The sequence below is a fragment of the Dipodomys ordii genome, unplaced genomic scaffold, assembly GCF_000151885.1.
Source record: "Dipodomys ordii isolate 6190 unplaced genomic scaffold, Dord_2.0 Scaffold138, whole genome shotgun sequence".
NCBI lineage: Eukaryota > Metazoa > Chordata > Mammalia > Rodentia > Heteromyidae > Dipodomys > Dipodomys ordii.
The window spans coordinates 2,624,572-2,644,428 of NW_012267354.1; the positions used below are offsets into that span (position 1 = coordinate 2,624,572).

Here is a 19,857-nt window from a genome sequence, read left to right on the forward strand (position 1 = left end):
CGCAAAAGACCACACAGGAAATCTGCTAAAGGCTGCAGACCTTTTATTTATTTATTTTAATTTCAGGTTAGTGCACGTGTTCGCCAACTCATGTCATAGTTATATGTTCCTTTCAGCATTACTGTAGCTTAATACTCAAAAGGGAGCCAAGTCTCCCGACTTGTCAATTCAGCAATCAGGCTCACCTATCAGTTTCGCGCCAAAAAGGTTAAGGAGTGAATAAATACCAGTAAGGCACACAACTCCTAAAATAACTCGGAAGCCCTTACAGAAAGTGTTCGCCAAACATAAGTTGAACTGGTTGTTTAAGGTGATCAAATTTGAACAGTCTGACATTGTCTATTGTTTACACTGGAATTATTTTCTAGCAATTGCAGTTTCTCGTTAAGTATTTTTATTAACATCTATCCCAACAATGATATAACGAGTCTTAAGTCTACATTTTCTTGGAATAGGCGCATGGAACGTCTAAAACTCTTGCTTAGAAAGAACTTAGAACTTCTTAAAGATCAACTATGAGAGAAACGCTTCTTAACCACTCCAGAGTGTAACAGCAAAACCAATTCTGTGGAAGGACGCGTCGATTGGTTCATTTGGTACTGACGTAATCAGTATTCTGGCCAATCCGAACGCGAGGCAGACTATAAATAAGGAGATTTTTCAAAGGTTCTTCACTCGCTTCTTCTGAGTCCTGCAACTTTGTTAGTCTCCATGGCTCGTACCAAGCAGACCGCTCGCAAGTCTACTGGTGGCAAGGCGCCCCGCAAGCAGCTCGCAACTAAGGCCGCTCGCAAGAGCGCGCCTGCCACCGGCGGTGTGAAGAAGCCTCACCGCTACCGACCTGGTACCGTGGCGCTGCGCGAGATCCGCCGCTACCAGAAGTCGACGGAGTTGCTAATCCGCAAACTGCCGTTCCAGCGCCTAGTGCGCGAGATTGCGCAGGACTTCAAGACCGACCTGCGCTTCCAGAGTTCCGCTGTGATGGCACTGCAGGAGGCTTGCGAGTCCTACTTGGTGGGCCTCTTTGAGGACACTAATCTGTGCGCCATCCATGCCAAGCGGGTGACCATCATGCCTAAAGACATCCAGCTTGCGCGTCGCATCCGTGGAGAGAGAGCTTAGAGGTTATTAATTCCTCTGCTAACTTAAAAGGCTCTTTTCAGAGCCCCTCATTTATCACTAAAACGTAGCTGTTTACACAACACACCTGGTAAATTGCTCTCCGTTCAGTAGCTTCTTTGCTAAGTCTCATCTGTGAGCTTTAGATACGTTAGGAATGACTTGTTGCCAAGACAACTTTCGTGCCATCCCATAATCTCAGTTTACCGTCCTGCATACGTAACATCTGGGGTATTGGACACTGCAGTTTGTAAAACTGGATGTGTAACCAGTTAAGTATTAAATCCCTAATTTTTTTGTCGGTCGTGGGTCTTGAACTCGTTCTGTGCCCTGTCCCTCAGCTCAACACTAAGCCCTCTACCACTTGATCCACAGCACCACTTCTAACTTTTGGCTTGTGGTCCTGAAGAATCAAACCCAGGGCTTCATGCCCTTATATTTGAAAGCTCTGGGATTTGGGTTAGTATCTGTTCAGATGCCATAGCTTACAATTAGTTTGGTCTTGAGTAGCTTGGATGAATGTGTTAAAATCATGCTAAATATCCCAGTAGCAATATTAAGTTTTGCAAAGTGCATTTTTTTTCACGTTTTAATTCCTTTTTAAAAAGTATTTAAAACACAATCATCAACTCCGGTTATAAACATAACCTACTGTCAATTTTACTAGCTTCTCCAGAGATTCATAGAAAATGTAACATGTTGGCTGCTTTAAACTTCCCGACAGATTTTCACCGGAAAAATCTAGGTGCATTTCATTGTCAAGAAAAAAGCTGGTAGAGAACATTTTTGTGACTTGATTTTATTATAGATTTGAACTAACCTGCCAGTGTCTTTTTATGATGCTGTACAAGAATTAGAAACATTTTCTCTTTTAGCCAAAATAGCAAACCTTACATCCCTCCCTGATGTAGTTTTGTTTTCTCAAATGCATTGAGCTTTTATTATTCAATGCCATTATTCTTAAGACATTTACACAGCTAATATTCAGCTATGCTAATATATTTGCATGTAAACACCGAACCACTTATATTGGTATATCATGGCTGCTTATAGAAGAATATTTCCGGCCATGACACTTATTAAATCTTAATGGAGGTGTCCCTATGAGCACCAGGAAACCCTTAGAAAAACCTCAAAAATTTTGTCTGGGTCTGCAGGTAGTTCTTGACTACTTCCTGCAGATTTCAGAATTGTTTTCTAAAGCAAATCGTCTACAATAAGTGTTTTTCTGCCCTCTTTTAATGGAGCTGCCCAGACACTAATGAAATTATTTCAATCATAAAACATATCAAACTTGTTTGTACTTCATTTCAGAGGATTGCTTTATGGAAGTCAGTGTCATTTCTAATCATCCTGCCATGAGGAATAAATCACTCTTAACTTTCCAAACTAGAGAATGTCATTCTCTAATAAAGAGAGCAGCAGGACATGGAAACAGCTAAGAGGCAGAACTGGTTTGTAAAGTCTGTGTTTTTAATTTCAGACTAGAGGCAACCTTGTGCCTGTGTTAGTTACTACTGTTATAAACAATATTTATGCCTAAACCGAGAAATATGCTTTCTATATAGTTGAATAAATCAAGGGCTGAACTAATGGACAAATGCTTTTAAATAGTGCTCACAGGATATTTAACATCAATTTACCGCAATAAGCAGCTAATTAGCACTAGGTCCTAAACATGGTGGGTTCTTAGGAAAAGATAAAGGGATTTTAAAACATATTTTTCATCAATTGTGTGTGATTCGTGGAAACACAAACAAGTATGTGGACCTGGAAGCTGTTCTCCTTCTTTGCAGTTTCAAAGCACAAAATTCTGTGCGGTTTTTTGCAGCATTGAATCAAATTTTGGAGACTAACAAACACAGTTTGGAGTCCAACCAAAAGCAACCTCGATTCAAGGGCGGTGGATTGGACGCTCCACCAATCACAAGCCAGCGCCGCCTTATATAAGCCGTGGGCCGGAGCAGACCAGCATTTCAAAACTTGCTCTCAAGTTCTTGAGTGACTTCTCTCCTAGCAAGTTCTCACGTTGCCATGTCGGAGACCGCTCCCGCTGAGACTGCTGCCCCGGCGCCGGTGGAGAAGTCCCCGGCCAAAAAGAAGGCAGCGAAGAAAGCTGGCGCTGGAGCAGCCAAGCGCAAGGCGACCGGACCACCGGTCTCCGAGCTGATCACAAAGGCTGTGGCTGCTTCCAAGGAGCGCAATGGCCTCTCTCTGGCCGCGCTCAAGAAAGCCTTAGCCGCTGGTGGCTACGACGTGGAGAAGAACAACAGCCGCATCAAGCTGGGTCTGAAGAGCCTGGTGAGCAAAGGCACCCTGGTGCAGACCAAGGGCACCGGCGCCTCCGGCTCCTTCAAACTCAACAAGAAGGCTGCCTCCGGGGAGGCCAAGCCCAAGGCCAAGAAGGCGGGCGCGGCTAAGCCTAAGAAGGCAGCGGGTGCCACGCCGAAGAAGCCCAAGAAGGCTGCTGGAGCCAAGAAGACAGTTAAGAAAACTCCTAAGAAAGCGAAGAAGCCTGCGGCGGCTGGTGTAAAAAAAGTAGCCAAGAGTCCGAAAAAGGCTAAAGCTCCTGCCAAGCCGAAGAAGGCAGCTAAGAGCCCCGCCAAACCTAAGGCAGTGAAGCCGAAGGCTGCCAAGCCCAAAGCTGCGAAGCCGAAGACGGCAAAGCCCAAGGCTGCTAAGGCCAAGAAGGCGGCTCCCAAGAAGAAGTAAGAAGTCGGCCTGTGGCATGTAAGACCCAGCTACAAAGCCCCAAAGGCTCTTTTCAGAGCCACCCAGATATCTCCGAAAATGGCTGTGCACTGATTCCAATTTCGTGGATCCTAGCGAAGTTTACTGCTTGTTTACGAGTCCCTTTATGCATCTAGCAGGTTTCAGACTTCAGAATCCCCGCATCTAGCAGGTTTCAGACTTCAGAATCCCCGCGCTGCATCCTGATTGGCTCCTTGGTGCAGACTAGCAAGGGTAATCTAAGCCTTCACTCGTAGGGTGGGGTAAAACTGGAGTGGGTGACAACACTGCCTATCTGCGGAAGTTGTGGTTCAATCCAAAAATCCTCTCACCTAAAGTTAGCAGCTGCACAAGGCCTTTATTGCTTATGGCATCAGGGACTTGGTTTTCTTAGGCGGTGCCGGCTCTGAAGAAGTCTTGAGTAGTTGTCTTTTCAGAGCAGGCATTGGACCCAACCCTAGGGAACACAGGGCTTTTGCCCAGCCTCCCTCCTTGCCACTCCTGGGCATGACAGAATAGTCCTGTCCGCTTAACAATGTGCAAGATTAGACAGTACCAGTTAAAATGGCGCGAAAATGGGGCCATGTCATTGGCTGTTATCACACTTACACTTAAGCCAATAGCGTTGTGGTTTTGGAATAGCCAACTTAGTTGGACAGAGTGAAGTGTCCTGTATAAAATAACTACCCCACCCCGAAATGATTTTATTCTACGAGTTTGTATAACCGTCTTGTCCTTGCTACTGTTCCCAGATCTTTTGAATCAACTGTGTCTAAAGCCGCCAACTCAACTCCAAGGCATAGAAGGAACCAAAATCCCGGCCACAAGGGAGTTACTCAGTGAATGTGTATAAGGCGCTGAGTAAAGCCAGTCCACCCGAAACTGGCAAGTCCAAAGTAAGGGAATAGTAAGCTGGCGAGGCTTCTCACTGTCCAAAGAAAACACACATTGTTAATCTCCCTTAACAGGACAAAGGCAACTAAAACCTGAAGGTGATTTGAGCTGGATGCCTGTAATCCTAGTTACTCAGGAGGCTGAGATCTGAGGACTGAGGTTCAAAGCCAACCAGCTCAGCAAAGTCCCTAAGACTCTTAACTCCCTTGTATCGCTATTAAAAACTACTAAGAAGGCTAGAGATGGGACCTGTAGCTCAAGAAGCTCAGAAGAGCACCCAGACACTGAGGGGGGGGGGGGGAAGCAACTTATTTTGTGTACAAGGTATATTGTGGTCTTCTGGGGTTTTAAATAAGATTATCTACTAGTTAGGGGTTTGTGTGTATGTGTGTTGGGGGTGGAGGGGTTAGGGATTTTATTGGCTCCTTGGTGGGGCTTGAACTAGGGGGGACCTGGTCGCTGCCCCTGAGCTCTTCAGCTCAAGGCTAGTGCTCCACCACATAAGCTGCCACCACTTCCTGTTTTCTGATGATTAACTGGAGATAAGAGTTTCACTGGACTTTCCTGCCCAGGCTGGCTTCGAACCGCGATTCTCAGATCTCAGCCTCCTGACTAGCTAGTACAGGCATGAGCCACCAAGCTACCGAAGCCCAGCATACTATCTAGTTTTTTGGTTTGGGGTTTTTGTTGTTTTTTGTTTTGGGTGCCAATCCTCCTGGAGTTTGAACTCCATGCCTGAACACTGCCCCAGAGCTTTGTTTGTTTAATGCTGGCATTCTACTAGAGTCACAGATCCACTTCTGGTTTTTGTTAATTGGAGATAATCTCATGGGGGGGGGGGGGAAGGAGAGGGCGCTGGTGGCTCACTCCTGTAATCCTAGCTACTCAGGAGGCTGAAATCTGAGGATCCCGGTTCAAAGCCAGCCCCAGGCGGGCAGGAAAGTCCATGAAACTCTTATCTCCAATAAACCACTAGAAAACCGGAAGTGGTGCTGTAGCTCAAGGGGTAGAGCGCTCGCCTTGAGCTAAAGAGCTGAGGAACAGCACTCAAGCCCAGAGTTCAAGCCCAGGACCACCAAAAAAAAAAAAATCTCATGGAGGGGGGTGGTGAAGATGGGAAGGGATGGGAAGGGGAAACAAAGGAGGGGGCAACAATGCTTGATAAGAAATGCACTCTTACATTGCCCATGTTTCACAATTAAAAAAAAATCTTTAAAAGACTAAAAAAATTTAATAATAATCTCATAGGATTATCTGCCCAGCCTGGCCTCAAATTGAAATTCTTACATCTCAGCCCCCTGTAATCCTAGGATTACAGGCTTGAGCCAACAGTGCCCAGCACTATAGAGTTTATGACACTGAAGATGTCACTTTATTGTGATCATGTTATTTAGCATACATCTGAATTTTAAAGTCAGTGGTTGGTAAGTTATAAAATAGAAAATTGTAAATGCTTTTTAGCATAAAAATCTGACATGAATGAAATCCTTATCTGGACATTTTACAGGTTCTACCAACCACCATTTCCAGACTTCTCACTAGGAAACTCTAATAAGTACATTGATTTCAAGAGAACCTTCAGTTTATGTTTTCTTGTTTTGTATCTTAAGTGTTACCTCCCACTTTAGGGCCAATTTGTATAAAATGAATTAATGGGTTTGTTGGTTTGTGTTTTGTGGTTTTTTTTTTTTTTTTGGTTGGTAATGGGGCTTGAACTCTGGGCCTGGGCGCTGTCTCTCAGCTCAAGGAGAGCACTCAACCACTTGAGCCACAGAAAGATGAAGAGGGATGAAAGGTTTCAAATCTTAATTACATCACCTTGTTCCAGTTGAGGACAAGTTTGAATCCTCATGTAGGGATGGCTGGTAATTGGCATTTTGTGTTCGTTACTTTCTGTGACTTTAACCCAGTTAGCTCAAGGACCCAGCCCCCTTCCTTGTAATTCGTTTACCCCTTACAGGATTAATTACATTTGTAATTATTTTTACATGATCAAAATCTTTCTTTACTTACAATACTGATCAGTGGTCTTTTGTGAATAAGCTCCATGTGTCATTTCACTGTACTTGTCTTTTCTGTAATAACAGTGAAATTCTAACTCAAGTGGTTCCAGACTGAGCCAAAGCTCAACACTTCCCATAAAAAAAAAAAGAGCAAGTAAATGACTATACATAAAGGAGGGTAGAAAGCATTTATTTATTTTCATTTTTTTGAACCCAGTGACTTATGGCAATCAAAGGGATGACATACAGTATTTTGAGCTCAAGAAACAAAAGACAAAGAGTTTTCTTCAGACAAAGCAAGTGACTTTCCTGCCTCCAAGTGACTAGAAACATTTCATTCATCCATTTCTTTACTAGACTGACCAACATATGAAGGTACCAAAGGTATTAAACGTACTGAAGATATATAAAAATACTAATACTAACTCAGTAGAGAAATTGACCATTAGGCTCAAAAAGGTATCACTGTTATTTCTTTTTTCTTTCTTTCTTTCTTTTTCTTTGCCTTTCCTGGAGCTTGAACTCAGGGCCTGAGCACTATTCCTGGGCTTCTTTTGCTCAAAGTTAGCACTCTCCAACTTGAGCCACAGTGTCCCTTCTGGCTTTTTCCACTTATGTGATACTGAGGAATCGAACCCAGAGTTTCATGCTGAAAAAAATCCATCACATCCATCCCTGGGGACCAAGCAGAGGCAGGCACAGGAGAAAGATTACAATGTTTATTAGAAGAGCCATGGAGAGAGAGCACAAGACAGCCTCCACTGTGAAGGTAGCAGCAGGGTCTGAGGGGTAAGGAGTGAGGTAGATGGGAGTTCCAGTGGGTCTGGGCAGAGAGAGGGAGGGGCCAGGGCAAGGAGGGGTTCAGTATCAGGTGGAGCTGAGGACTAAAGGTTACACCAAAGGTGGGCATAATGCTTTTACACCTGCGTGCTAGGCAATCACTACCACTAAGCCACATTCCCAGGCCCTCACTTTTATGTCTTCAAGTGTACCATCTCAATTACACAGTGTCCTTGTCACCAACCATCCAAATCCTTTCTTTCCTTTAAACACACACACACACACACACACACACACACACATCTGTCCCCTACCCTGATTATCCCAGCTTTTTAAAATTATTTATTTTGCATCTTAAAGCATCTCCAGGTTTTTCCTTACTACTTTAAAATACTTCACACACCTGTCTAGCCCACCCACAGGCTCCTCTTTGCTTTCCTATATCTATACTTTCAGCTTCTGCACACCCAAGAACCTCAAAGGTATAATTTTGTTTTTAATGTTTTCTTTAAGTATTTAATAGTTTCATTTTATAACACATGTGTAACCAACATCACCATCTCCTTCTTCTGTGGTTTGCTGATAAGACCTTCAATAGCCCCAGCTTTTAAATTAGGAGACTATTAAAGCATGTGACTACTTCAAGGGGTCAAGATTTGATTTTTTCTGTAACTCTTTGTTTATAGAGATAATAGCAATTTCTCCATGATAGGGGAAAGTCCCAGGTGATGGGCGTGCTGAATCCCTGGAGGCAAGAGTTAGCGATTAACTGATAGGTTACTAAACCTGTCAGTCCATTGCCTAGGACAGTGAATTTCCTGTGGCCCTGCCTCCTGACCTGACCCTATTTAGGCCCAGACCAACTCGGCTCCCGTTATTCCATGCCAGCTGTCTCCATTTCTGTCCAGCCTCCTGGCTACTGGCTCTTCTCCAGTCATCATAGCATCCCAATTCCAATTAATTGGAGCTAAATGGGTTTGTTGGTATTGTTTTTCTTCTTTCTTCACTGGCCTTCGTGGCTCAGTGTCCTAACAGTGTTAAGTGTACTTGCTGGCTGCTGGTCTTTGAGACAGGAGTCTACCATGCACTTGCTTTCCCTTTTTTTGGTCGCTTGTGGGGCCTGAACTCTGGGCCTGGGCGCTGTCCCCCAGCTCTTCAGCTGAAGACCAGCACGCTATCACCTGAGCCTCAGCCCCACTTCCGGCTTTTTGTGCTGATGTGGTGCTGAGGAATCGAACCGAGGGCCTCATGCATTCAAGGCAAGCCCTCTACCACTGAGCCACCTTCCCCAGCCCCTGCTTTCCTTTTAATAAAGACTTCAAGATTGACATCTCGAAATGTGGCTTCTCAGTTTTCTCACCTTACAGCATGTATACATTGAGTAACGTTTAAATGAAGTTAAACATATACGCTTCCTCAAATATTTATCACTTATGGTGAAACCATTTAAAATCCTTTTCAGATTTTTGAAATAGACATAATCATTGTTAACTTTGCCCTACCATGCAATATCACACCAGAACTGATTGCTATCTGAGTCATAAGACCTACTAATAGTAAAGGTGAATCTTTTATTTTTATTTGGCATTTGAAAGACGAGATAGACCCATCCCCTTTCCTACCCATGAAAGAGCTTCAAATTTCAGCCCACATGGTGTTGACTATTCTTTTTTCCAGCTTTTTTTCTTTTTTTGGTCAGTAATGGGGCTTGAACTCAGGGCTTGGGCACTGTCCCTCAGCTCTTTAGCTCAAGGCGAGCGCTCTACCACTTGAGCTACAGCGCCACTTCCGGTTTTCTGGTGGTTTATTGGAGATAGGAATCTTAGGGTCTCTCCTCCCCGGCCTGGCTTTGAATCACAATCCTCAGATGTCAGCCTCCTGAGTAGCTAAGATTACATGCATGAACCACCAGCACCCAGCTTTCTTTTTTTTTATTCTGGTATTAGTTGAGCATCCATGTGCCAAGAACACTGTCCCTGAGCTCCTTTGGTCAGAAGTAGCACCCTACCACTTGAGTCACAGCTTCATTTCCAGCTTTTTGGTATTTAATTGGATATAATAGTCTCACAGACTTGCCTGTCAGGGATGGCTTGTAACTGTGATCCTCAGATGTCAGTCTCCTAAGTAGTCAGGATTAGAGGCAAGAGTTACCACCTTTATATTTTCCATTATAAACAAAATAACCACAGAACATTCATCACAAAGGTGAAATTTTTAAACAAAGAAGAGATAACGTGGTAGTACTTGGGAAGGTTATTGTAGGAAGTAAGAGTGAATAAACAGAAGATCCAAGGTATTTGGAGAATGGCAAATGGGAAAGGAGGAAGTAAGGGAGAAAGTAGTACAGTAGTTAGATATGGATACTACATGGGGAAGGGACTTTCAGAACTTGAAGGAATATAGGTGACACCATATGGCTTTGAAATGTGTTATTATACAGATGTTTTTCCCTAACTACAGGGAAGTTATGGGTCTTGTGTGATCAGTTATATGCATGGAGCAGCTGGGTATTTTTCTTTGAACAAAATGTTAAGAACAAAATTACAAATGTTTTATCACAATGAGTTTCTCTGGATCAGACATCTAAAAACTATGCATCCTTCACTCAGATAGTGTTGGCCTTTTAACCCATCTGCACATCAAGCTGCTACTCATCTTTTCACTCTTGGTTTCTGCTTTCACCTGCTATAATAAGATATGATCTGAACATTTCCGATCTGTGCATCTTCTCTGTGTCCTTTAGGAAACTTTTCACAGTAAACACTACCAGGACATTGGGGTAATTTTTTATATAACACCAATCAGGATCCTCCATCATAATAAGAATTTGTATGAGAGATTCACCTTTAGGCACAACCTGCAAGAAGTGAGAGGAAAAAATCAGAAATCCATTCAAGTCAGAAAGAAAAGGTGTTCATGGGAGGAACACTCTGCTCAGCATGTTGCAGGCCTTATTAAAAGGGCCAAGTAGTTTGAGTGGAGGAAGCAAACAGGACAGTCCTAGAAGATGAGGTAAAGCCTATCACTTGGGCCACAGTGTGCGATACCAGACAGGCCAAAGGAAGGACTTTGAAAGTTCCTGAAGTAGGAGCAGCACATGATTAAACTGTTTACAAAAGCCTCTACAGTAGCAACTATGGGGCTCTCATTCCCCCCTTGGGCCTGCTTTGCCTTGTAGTTTTAGGAAAGTTGGATTCCCTTATGTTCTTAGATATATGTATGTAGGAACTCCAGTATCACAATGGACCCCATAGGAGCGGTCAGGCACTTGTGTTTCAATGTTTTTCTCTGTTCTCTGTTGAATGTCTGTCTTAATGCTACTGCCTTAATTCAAAGCCAGTAGAGCAGCACGCCTGCACATCCAAATCTGTGGTAAGCAATAAACTTGCCTAAGCAAATTAGTGACCCTTTCCACACAAATAGCTCACCACTTCTCAGCATCAGGGTCCTCTGAGTAGTCACATATTCACGTAAGTTCTTGAGAAAAGGATCTTAGAACAACTAAACTAGGGATATGGAAATTAGTCAAACCTAGAGCAGGTGCCACAAGTTCTTTAATTCTGAAGAAAACATACTAGCACTCCAGACTATTCTGGGGGACATTACAGTGTTCTTGGGTTTCTTTCGGCCACTCCCACTATCTTCTGTGTTAATGTAAGTAATATCAGTGTTCTCAGAAAATATGACCAGTCCTTAGGGACATTCTGAATATTTGGTAAATAGGTTTTTGGTTATCCCAATGATAGAGACAGGCCTAGGAGATGAGGAAGCCATATCTCATAACTCAATCTGAAGCCAACCTAGGCAGAAAAGTCTCCAAAACTCCATCTCTGCAAAAAGCAGGGCTACAATCATAGCTCGATTACTATAGGGCAAGCCAAGCAAGTTCAAGTCATTGAGTTTAACTTACCTGGACAACTTAAAAGTGACTATATGACATTAAAAAAAGAAAGAAACCAAGAAAACACACACACACACACACACACACACACACACAAGACTTGGATCCGAGAAAGATTCTGCTATTTTTCTAAGGTGGATGGGAAGGCCATGGATTATGGTAACATAGCTTGGAAAAAAATTATTTCTTCTAGGATCACATTCAATCTTACATTTTTGTGCTCTATTGATTGTTTTTGGTGGGGGGAGGGAGAGGGATGTTGCCTGAAAAAAGAAAATTATGTGAATTCTTATAGCTACCAGACATAAATTTCAGTATAAAACAATAGAAAAGCATCTTACTTTGGATTAATTCAAATCCATTTTCCAAGGATGATTAATTAACAATGGCATAAATTACTTACATTCACGGACAAAATACATTTAAATTCTTATACTCCTCTCTGTTTCAAGAACTTTAACTTTCTAAATAAGTTCCGAGCATTTCGTGGAACAGCCAAAAATGCCCTCTTGTTTCACCACATGCTGTACAGATTGTAGTCTATCACCCCATATTCTTCTAATCATCTTCCTAGCTAATAATTTCCAACTGTACTGAGAGCCAGTAGCCTATACCTTTATCCTAGCCCAGAGAGTGTATTTTCGCAACCAAACTCTCCTCAATCCTCTTCTCATTTTCTCTCATGAACTCTATCTGGTGATTTCTTCATTCCATTCCTTCACCTGGAAAATATCCAATCCTAGGTTTGACTGTTTAAGTCTGTTCTTAGTGAGATGTATAAGATCCAAAAAAAAATTTTAAATGATGTGCATTCAGACAGAATCGAGGGATAGGTACACTATATAAAATATAATGCATACACATACACACAATCAGGGCAGATGTGCCATAATAATTTGGTAAAATGCTCAGTAGACATGAGGCCTGCAAGAGCAGGAGAAATGAAGGAAGTCAAAACTCAGACAGATGGTTTCAGAGACTGAGACCTGAGGGGGCTCAAGTCACTCAAGAAATGACTTTTTGTATTTTAAGTGGGGAAAGAGATGACAGCCCAGTCAGGTTTTTCACCTTAAAATTCCTCTCAAATTAGTAGGTAAGTTGTTAGTGAAAGTAACAAAAAAAAACATGCGGTGGAATACATCAGGAAAGGTGGAAAATATGAATAAAAGCTGCACACTAGTAATTTCACTAAAAAATGGGTAATAAAGGAGCAGGGGGGAAAAAGGCCTTGCACAACCCTATACACTATATTACACTGTTCCTTTAGTAACAAAGAGAAAGGGAGGGTTTCAAATTTCCCGCGCAGCATCAGGATTGGTCACGGGCACCAGTGTTGACTTTCTCTTTTGGTTTTTATTAGCAAATTCAGCACAGCAGTCAAAAGTGAAGTTAATCAGTACGTTTGTGCGACAAGCACCTCCTTGAGCGAGCAACACTTTAGCAGGTAGACAGAGATGATCAAGTTCTTTAATAAAGGAAAATTCTTACGGGGTTTGATATACATCGACATCGAACACAGCAACGGAAAGTTCTTCAGTGAGAATTTCAAAAGCCAAAAAGAGAAAGTTGTTGTATTAAGTTTAAGAAGCCACAAGCGGAGTGGCAGTTCTTTCAGGAAAATGGAATGGCTCTGAAAAGAGCCTTTGGGGTGAGGGCTGAGACTGATCGGACGTTTTCTGAGGACGCACTCACTTGGAGCTGGTGTACTTGGTGACGGCCTTGGTGCCCTCGGACACGGCGTGCTTGGCCAGCTCCCCGGGCAGCAGCAGGCGCACGGCCGTCTGGATCTCCCGAGACGTGATGGTCGAGCGCTTGTTGTAGTGCGCCAGGCGCGACGCCTCGCCCGCGATGCGCTCGAAGATGTCGTTCACGAACGAGTTCATGATGCCCATGGCCTTGGATGAGATGCCGGTGTCCGGGTGGACCTGCTTCAGCACCTTGTACACGTACACCGAGTAGCTCTCCTTGCGGCTGCGCTTGCGCTTCTTGCCGTCCTTCTTCTGCGCCTTGGTCACCGCCTTCTTCGACCCCTTCTTGGGCGCGGGAGCGGATTTCGCTGGCTCAGGCATTTCGAAGAACAACTACCAGAGCAGGAAAAATGACTGGCCTGTCGTCGGTCTACACTATTTAGAGCTCCATATGCAAATGAGATGGAGTAATGTCTAATTTCGATTGGAGAATATTAGATGGCATCATTGTTACTTTTGTCCAATTAGAGCACGTGTACCAAGGAACTTCATTTGCATTGAGTAAAGCTGCAATACAATTTCCTAGCCAATGGTTCAGCTTCTTTTTCGCGCCTAAATTCGCCTATAAAATGTACACTTCGCTCAGCCTATTCTAGTCACTTAGTGTTCTCTGACTAAATAGCAAGTCATCATGTCTGGACGCGGCAAGCAGGGCGGCAAGGCTCGCGCCAAGGCCAAGACCCGCTCTTCCCGAGCTGGTCTCCAGTTCCCCGTCGGCCGTGTTCACCGGCTGCTCCGCAAAGGCAACTACTCGGAGCGCGTCGGCGCCGGCGCCCCGGTGTACCTGGCGGCCGTGCTGGAGTACCTGACGGCCGAGATCCTCGAGCTGGCTGGCAACGCGGCCCGCGACAACAAAAAGACCCGCATCATCCCGCGACACCTGCAGCTGGCCATCCGCAACGACGAGGAGCTCAACAAGCTGTTGGGCAAAGTCACCATTGCCCAGGGCGGTGTCCTGCCCAACATCCAGGCCGTGCTGCTGCCCAAGAAGACCGAGAGCCACCACAAGGCCAAGGGCAAGTAAAAGGCCTTGTGTTTCCTCGCTAGAACCAGCCTTTTTCACTTTTCTATTCAAACCAAAGGCTCTTTTCAGAGCCACCTATCTTGTCACAGAGAAATAGCTGTACACTGCAATTCTTAGTTGCATTACTCTCAATATTTGGCGAGTTAAAACAAGCTGTCAAGTAAAGCTACAAAGTTAGATTTAACAGCATAGTCTTAAAAAATTTCTCTGGCAGTGCTTCAGAATCAGCTCGTAGAGAACCTTTATTTCAAACAAAACGTCACAGTGGGACAGTTATATGCAGGAATAAACTTTGTAACTGGTTCAACTCCACATCAGAATCCAGATCAAAGGGAATATTGTATTAAACCAACAAAATTGGCTTGAGCCGGGAAAACTTCGGAGACTAAGAAAGCATGTTGCCGGAGAAGTGGCCACTTGTTAATTCACATTTTTTCTCAAAATGTACCAATTAGTTTCCTCTGGAAGGCATCAGTGAAAGTACAAACACCCCAAGTCCATTATGTATTTCTTTGTGTTTTCTATATATACATTGTAATGAATCCCTTGCAAGGTGATCTTTGGAAGAAACCACAGCTTTCACAAATGGGAAGTAAAATTATCTTTTAAACTTTACCTACTTGATTGGAAAACTTACATTATTGATACTGTTGCACTCAGTTCATCTTTGTCTCAAATTTACTTAAGACAAAGTAAATTTGTTGTTACCATTAATTTCTCTACAAACTGGACAACTTAATTTAAAAAAAACTACCCTGTGTCAAGTATCATGTGTTATAGACTAATAAAATACTAACATGATTAGGGACAGTTTTTTTTCTTGACATGAGATGGAATTCACAATCCTGCTTCAGCCTCCACAATACTGGGGTTCCGGGCATACTTCACCATTATCTGGCCTTACATTGAATACGCCTCTGAGACTACCTCAATGACAACTCCATTTAAAAAGGTCAGATTGTGTTCATTTTATTATAGGTTCTAATAAAAAATTAATTTTTTAAGAAAAAAAGGTGAGATTATGGGGATCTGGAGGTATAAAGGGAAATACACCTATTCGATCAGTAGTTACAGTGTGCCAGTAAATAAACAGTAGATTGAAGACAATTTATACATGAGAGAAATCCATCCAAGAGGTAAGGGACAGTTGGGAAGACTTATACTGCGATATAATTTCTGTAGTATTAATTTATCTGTAATACTTACGTAAGGTTTTCATGGCAGATTCTTCTTTCAAACTGATGTCAAATGTACATTTCTTTGGCTAGTCGGGTGCCACTCCTAGCTACTCAGGAAGCTGAGGTCTGAGTATTGCAGTTCAAAACAAGATCATTCAGGAAAGTAAAAGAAAAAATAAAGCCCAAAGTGGAGCTGTGGTTCAACTTGACAGCACTAGCCTTTACAAAAAAGCTCCAGGACCGCACCCAAAGCAAATTCAAGCCCTATGCCATAGGACTGGAAGGAAAAGAGGAAAAAGACTAATTATTCAATCACAATACTAAAGTGAATGTAGGCATGTAAAATATCACAAAGGCAATTTGAGACTTCACAAAATAATTCTGAAATTACCATAAAATGCAATCTCGGTGAAACCAGGATAGGAAATTTCACAAGGAAATGGAACTTGAAATGGAACAAAATGCCTGACCTTCTAATATGTCTCAAAATGGTAAAATTGAGATATATTGAAAACAGAAAATTCAATACTAGTCCCAAATGTAATGAGTCAACTGATATAAAGTAAAGATGAATTATTTTTAAACCCACAAATTTCTAACACCGTAGTTTAAAGTGTACTTTATCGACGGTAGAATGTGAGGAGCCTTGTCCTCGAGTTCCAAGTGATACTTCTTCAGCCAGGAAAAGGAGGAATCTCGAAATCCGATTTATGATAAGAAGGGGGACACAGGACAGAAACCGCTTTTTAGGAAATCCTTGAGAGAAGGGACACGGATGAAAATGCACGCGTAAAGAAGGCAGCCAAGGCTATTTAGAACACCGTAGCCGCGTTCTTAGAATGAGTGCTGTTTGCCAAGGCGCCTTAGCAACTAGCAGCTGCGTTCTCGGGGTGGTGGGATACCGGCGGGTATTGGATTGCTTGTCTCCTTTTTGTGCTGTCCACAGTATTACTGCTTTGTCCAAAGAGGCCTCCGTAAAGCCTTCCAATTCGGCAAACACCAGACAGGGAGACAAAAAAGCTCTCTCCTTCCCCTGTCTCTCCCGCCCACCCCCCCTGCTTTCGCGCCTCCAGTTGGACCGGCTTTCTCCTCCCTCCTCCCCCTCGTGGGCGTGACAGGACTTCCCGCCTCCCGCGCTCCGGTTCTCACTTCGGTCCGCCGCAGGACGTATAAAGGCTTCTGGTCGGAGCCAGAGTGCTCACGGCGGTTTTCTCTCTCCGAGCTTGTAGTCGTTCAGAGGCAACATGTCTGGCCGCGGCAAGGGTGGCAAAGGCCTGGGCAAAGGCGGCGCCAAGCGTCACCGCAAGGTGCTGCGCGATAACATCCAGGGTATCACCAAGCCCGCCATTCGGCGCCTGGCTCGCCGTGGCGGAGTCAAGCGCATCTCCGGCCTGATCTACGAGGAGACTCGCGGGGTTCTGAAGGTGTTTCTGGAGAACGTGATCCGCGACGCTGTCACCTACACGGAGCACGCCAAGCGCAAGACCGTCACCGCCATGGACGTGGTCTACGCGCTCAAGCGCCAGGGCCGCACCCTCTACGGCTTCGGCGGCTAAACAACCGCAGGCTTTTGTCTGGTTGTTCTGTTCATCCACAAAGGCCCTTTTCAGGGCCGCCATATTCTCATCAAAAGAGCCCACACTCGGTGTAGTTTTCGCCGTTCTGAAATTTAACATGATTTGAAAGCGTGAGCTGTGATTGGTTTCCTTGGTCCACTGTTGCGTTGGTAATCTTTTCCTCCCTTTCATGATTTCCTTGTTTGCCATTTTAAAACAAAGATTATTTACTGTTTTCGTTTTGTAGTTCAACAGTTCAGGTACCTAGATATGTAAAGTTGGTGGTTGTGGTCACCAACTTATGGAACACACTGTCTCTGCTCTAAGTCTGTCTAATCTTGTACAAGTGGCAGAGTGGGGGACTCATGATAGTAATACCATGAGGTTTCAACACTAAGAATGTTTTACAACTTTACAGTGACAAGGGCATGTGATGTTTAAAATGCAGTGGGATGAATATGGCATTAAATGGATACTCATCATTTTCCGTTAGGAATTTAGGAATATACAGGCAAGTAAATTTTGAGAGGAATGATGAATAAAAGTGCTTATGGCAAACTGACTCAGCCAGTGCAATGCTAATCCCTTATTTATGATTACTATCAATTGATTTTGTCCTTGTAACTGCTGCCTAAGAAAGCAAATTTTCCTTTTTTTTTTTTTTTTAATCTGTAAATTCAGTCTTGCTTCCCAGGGGCGGGCTGGCCTGGGAAATCCTGATCCTCCTGCTTTGTCCTCCAGACTGCTGAGGTTATTGACAAATCCAATTGTGCATAGGAAAAGCAGCTTTTTAACATATTCCAGTAATTAATTAAGGCTCAAGTAGCCCATGTGTGGTTACATTTAAGGTATACCATAGTCCATCAAGACAAGAATCTTCCTTTTTTGGGTCGGTCCTTGGTCTTGAACTCCGCTTGGGTGCTGTCCCTGCGCCTCTTCAGCTCAAGGCGAGCGCTCTACTGCTAGAGCCATGGCACCACTAAGACATCTTAATATCAACACACCTGACAGTTTTTAGAAATGTAAATAATGTTTTGATTACTACAGTATTCATACTGTTTTTAACTTTGTACTCACTCATTCTGGATGATAAAAGGCAGAAGAAAACACCTTTTGTTGCCTTCTGGGAATGACTATAACATAACAATAAATAGGCTTGCTTGCTTTGTTGTGATTTTTCTTTGGTGTTTGGAACGTTTTAAAGTCCAAGTTCACACTACTTTCCCCAATAGTATAGCATTTAAATCAATCAATCAATCAAACACAAATAAACATGGATCAGAGATCTGTGTTTCATGTGACAGGAAGCCAAGCTTTTCTTTAAATGATTGTTTTTCTTTCTATTGATTGAGCAGAACTAGGGGTTTGAACCCAGGGCCTCCCTGGCAATTCTACCACCTCAATCTCCAGAGCAGATAGCATCACAGGTATGTACTACCACACCCAGTTCTGCAACTTTATTATCTCCTCCTTTGGGTTACCTCCAACATGACTCATTCTCACTTCTCATGATTTAATACTATCTTATCAATTTCAATTTTCAATAAAACACAAAGGCACTGGAACTCACAGCCCCCAAAGAGACAGTAAATAACACAGAGGGAATGTGGGCTCATATGTGGCTGTTTTGTGAGGTTACACAGCCTATCATGGAATCTAGATTGTTTTTTACCCCTTTGTACAAAGACTGAGATCAAAACCTAAGAGGCATGGTGTCCCATGCCTGTAGTTCAGCTAGTTGAGATATGGAGATCAGAAAGATTGGACCCAATCTCAACCAATAATCAGCATAATGGCTGGTGGCTATAAAGGCTGCTATGTGATAGGTAGCTCCAGAAAAAAAAAAAAATGTGATCCTTTCTGAAGAATAATAAAGGGCTGGAGGCATGATTCAAATGGTTGAGTCTAACAAGCATTAGGCACTGAGTTCAAACCATAAAAACAATCCCCATAGAATGGGTTGGGGTGTTGTGATGAAACACACCTGCAAAGTCAGCATTTAGATTAAGATAGGAGGATTGGCAGTTGTAAGTCTATATTGACTACACAGAGTTCTGTCTCTCAAGAAACAACAAAACATAAAGCAAAAACCTTCGGTTTATTTCATTTAGAGCTAACAAAGTTTGTTGCACGAGGAGATCTCACTTTAAGCATCTGCAAAATTTCTCTGTGCTTTAGTACTTGGTTTTGCCTTGCTAGTTAGCTCTACATTTCTCTCCAAACCCGTCTCTCTTCCCTATTCGGTAATACAGAGCGGATTATTTTCCTATTTCTTTGTCTACACTCACCCCCATGCAGATTGCACTAGCAGAAATTCAAATACCATCAGTATGGTATTAACTTGCAATTTTATATCTCAATCTTATGTTTTTCTCCAAAACTTCATTCAGCTGCATTCTTTACATAAATTTTAATAGACTAAGGCTAACATTCCAAGTGTAACTACTGATATTTGTCCTGTCATTTTTTAAACTATTAATTCAACACATAGTTGCATCATCGATGTCCTTTCCCATGCTTACATTCAACTCTTGTGAATTCTCAATATGTGTAATTAGTTTACTCTCACTTGTATGTAAATTACTGTCAGTGATCTTCCTTTCAAACCATTATAACTGTGGTATTTTAAAAATTTTTATTCTAAAGGTGATGTACAGAGAGGTAACAATTACATAAGTAAGGTAATGAATGCATTTCCTTTTGAGTGTCACCCCCTTTTGCTTCCCATCTTGATTCCTCTGGTCCTGTAGGAAGTTCATCTCGAGGTCCTGGTGAATCTCCAAATACATTTTCAAACAAGCTCTGAAGTGCATGAAAAGACTCAGATCACTTTTAAATGCTGGAAAAACATTTTTGCTAAATCAGTTTAAACAGTAACTATGCATCGTTGAGAAATAAGATTACACTTAGGATGAGATAAGCAA

At 42.9% G+C, this 19,857-nt stretch overlaps 4 protein-coding genes across 4 annotated transcripts; 3 read left to right on the top strand and 1 right to left on the bottom strand.

Moving 5' to 3' along the window:
- Positions 1–700: 700 nt before the first annotated feature.
- On the top strand, positions 701–17,068 carry LOC105997002 (histone H3.1-like). Its single transcript, XM_013031269.1, has 2 exons — positions 701–1,062; positions 16,607–17,068. Exons 1-2 carry the CDS (start codon positions 712–714, stop codon positions 16,931–16,933), a joined length of 678 nt encoding a protein of 225 aa, XP_012886723.1. The 5' UTR covers positions 701–711; the 3' UTR covers positions 16,934–17,068.
- On the top strand, positions 3,135–3,850 carry LOC105996989 (histone H1.5). The gene has a single exon (XM_013031255.1). The coding sequence runs from the start codon at positions 3,154–3,156 to the stop codon at positions 3,829–3,831; it is 678 nt and encodes a 225-aa protein (XP_012886709.1). The 5' UTR covers positions 3,135–3,153; the 3' UTR covers positions 3,832–3,850.
- On the bottom strand, positions 12,703–13,520 carry LOC105996994 (histone H2B type 1). The gene has a single exon (XM_013031261.1). It carries the CDS (start codon positions 13,494–13,496, stop codon positions 13,116–13,118), a length of 381 nt encoding a protein of 126 aa, XP_012886715.1. The 5' UTR covers positions 13,497–13,520; the 3' UTR covers positions 12,703–13,115.
- Positions 13,802–14,201, top strand: LOC105996992 (histone H2A type 1-D). The gene has a single exon (XM_013031258.1). It carries the CDS (start codon positions 13,807–13,809, stop codon positions 14,197–14,199), a length of 393 nt encoding a protein of 130 aa, XP_012886712.1. The 5' UTR covers positions 13,802–13,806; the 3' UTR covers positions 14,200–14,201.
- Positions 17,069–19,857: the final 2,789 nt, after the last annotated feature.

What these genes read in the sequence shown, in the direction of transcription:
- LOC105996989 (XM_013031255.1), top strand. Translation starts at nt 3,154, where the DNA reads ATGTCGGAGACCGCTCCCGCTGAGACTGCTGCCCCGGCGCCGGTGGAG.
- LOC105996994 (XM_013031261.1), bottom strand. Translation starts at nt 13,496, where the DNA reads ATGCCTGAGCCAGCGAAATCCGCTCCCGCGCCCAAGAAGGGGTCGAAG.
- LOC105996992 (XM_013031258.1), top strand. Translation starts at nt 13,807, where the DNA reads ATGTCTGGACGCGGCAAGCAGGGCGGCAAGGCTCGCGCCAAGGCCAAG.
- LOC105997002 (XM_013031269.1), top strand. Translation starts at nt 712, where the DNA reads ATGGCTCGTACCAAGCAGACCGCTCGCAAGTCTACTGGTGGCAAGGCG. An exon ending in GCGCCATCCATGCCAAGCGG is followed by an intron (nt 1,063 to 16,606) that starts GTGACCATCATG and finishes CCGAGCTTGTAG; the next exon opens with TCGTTCAGAGGCAACATGTC.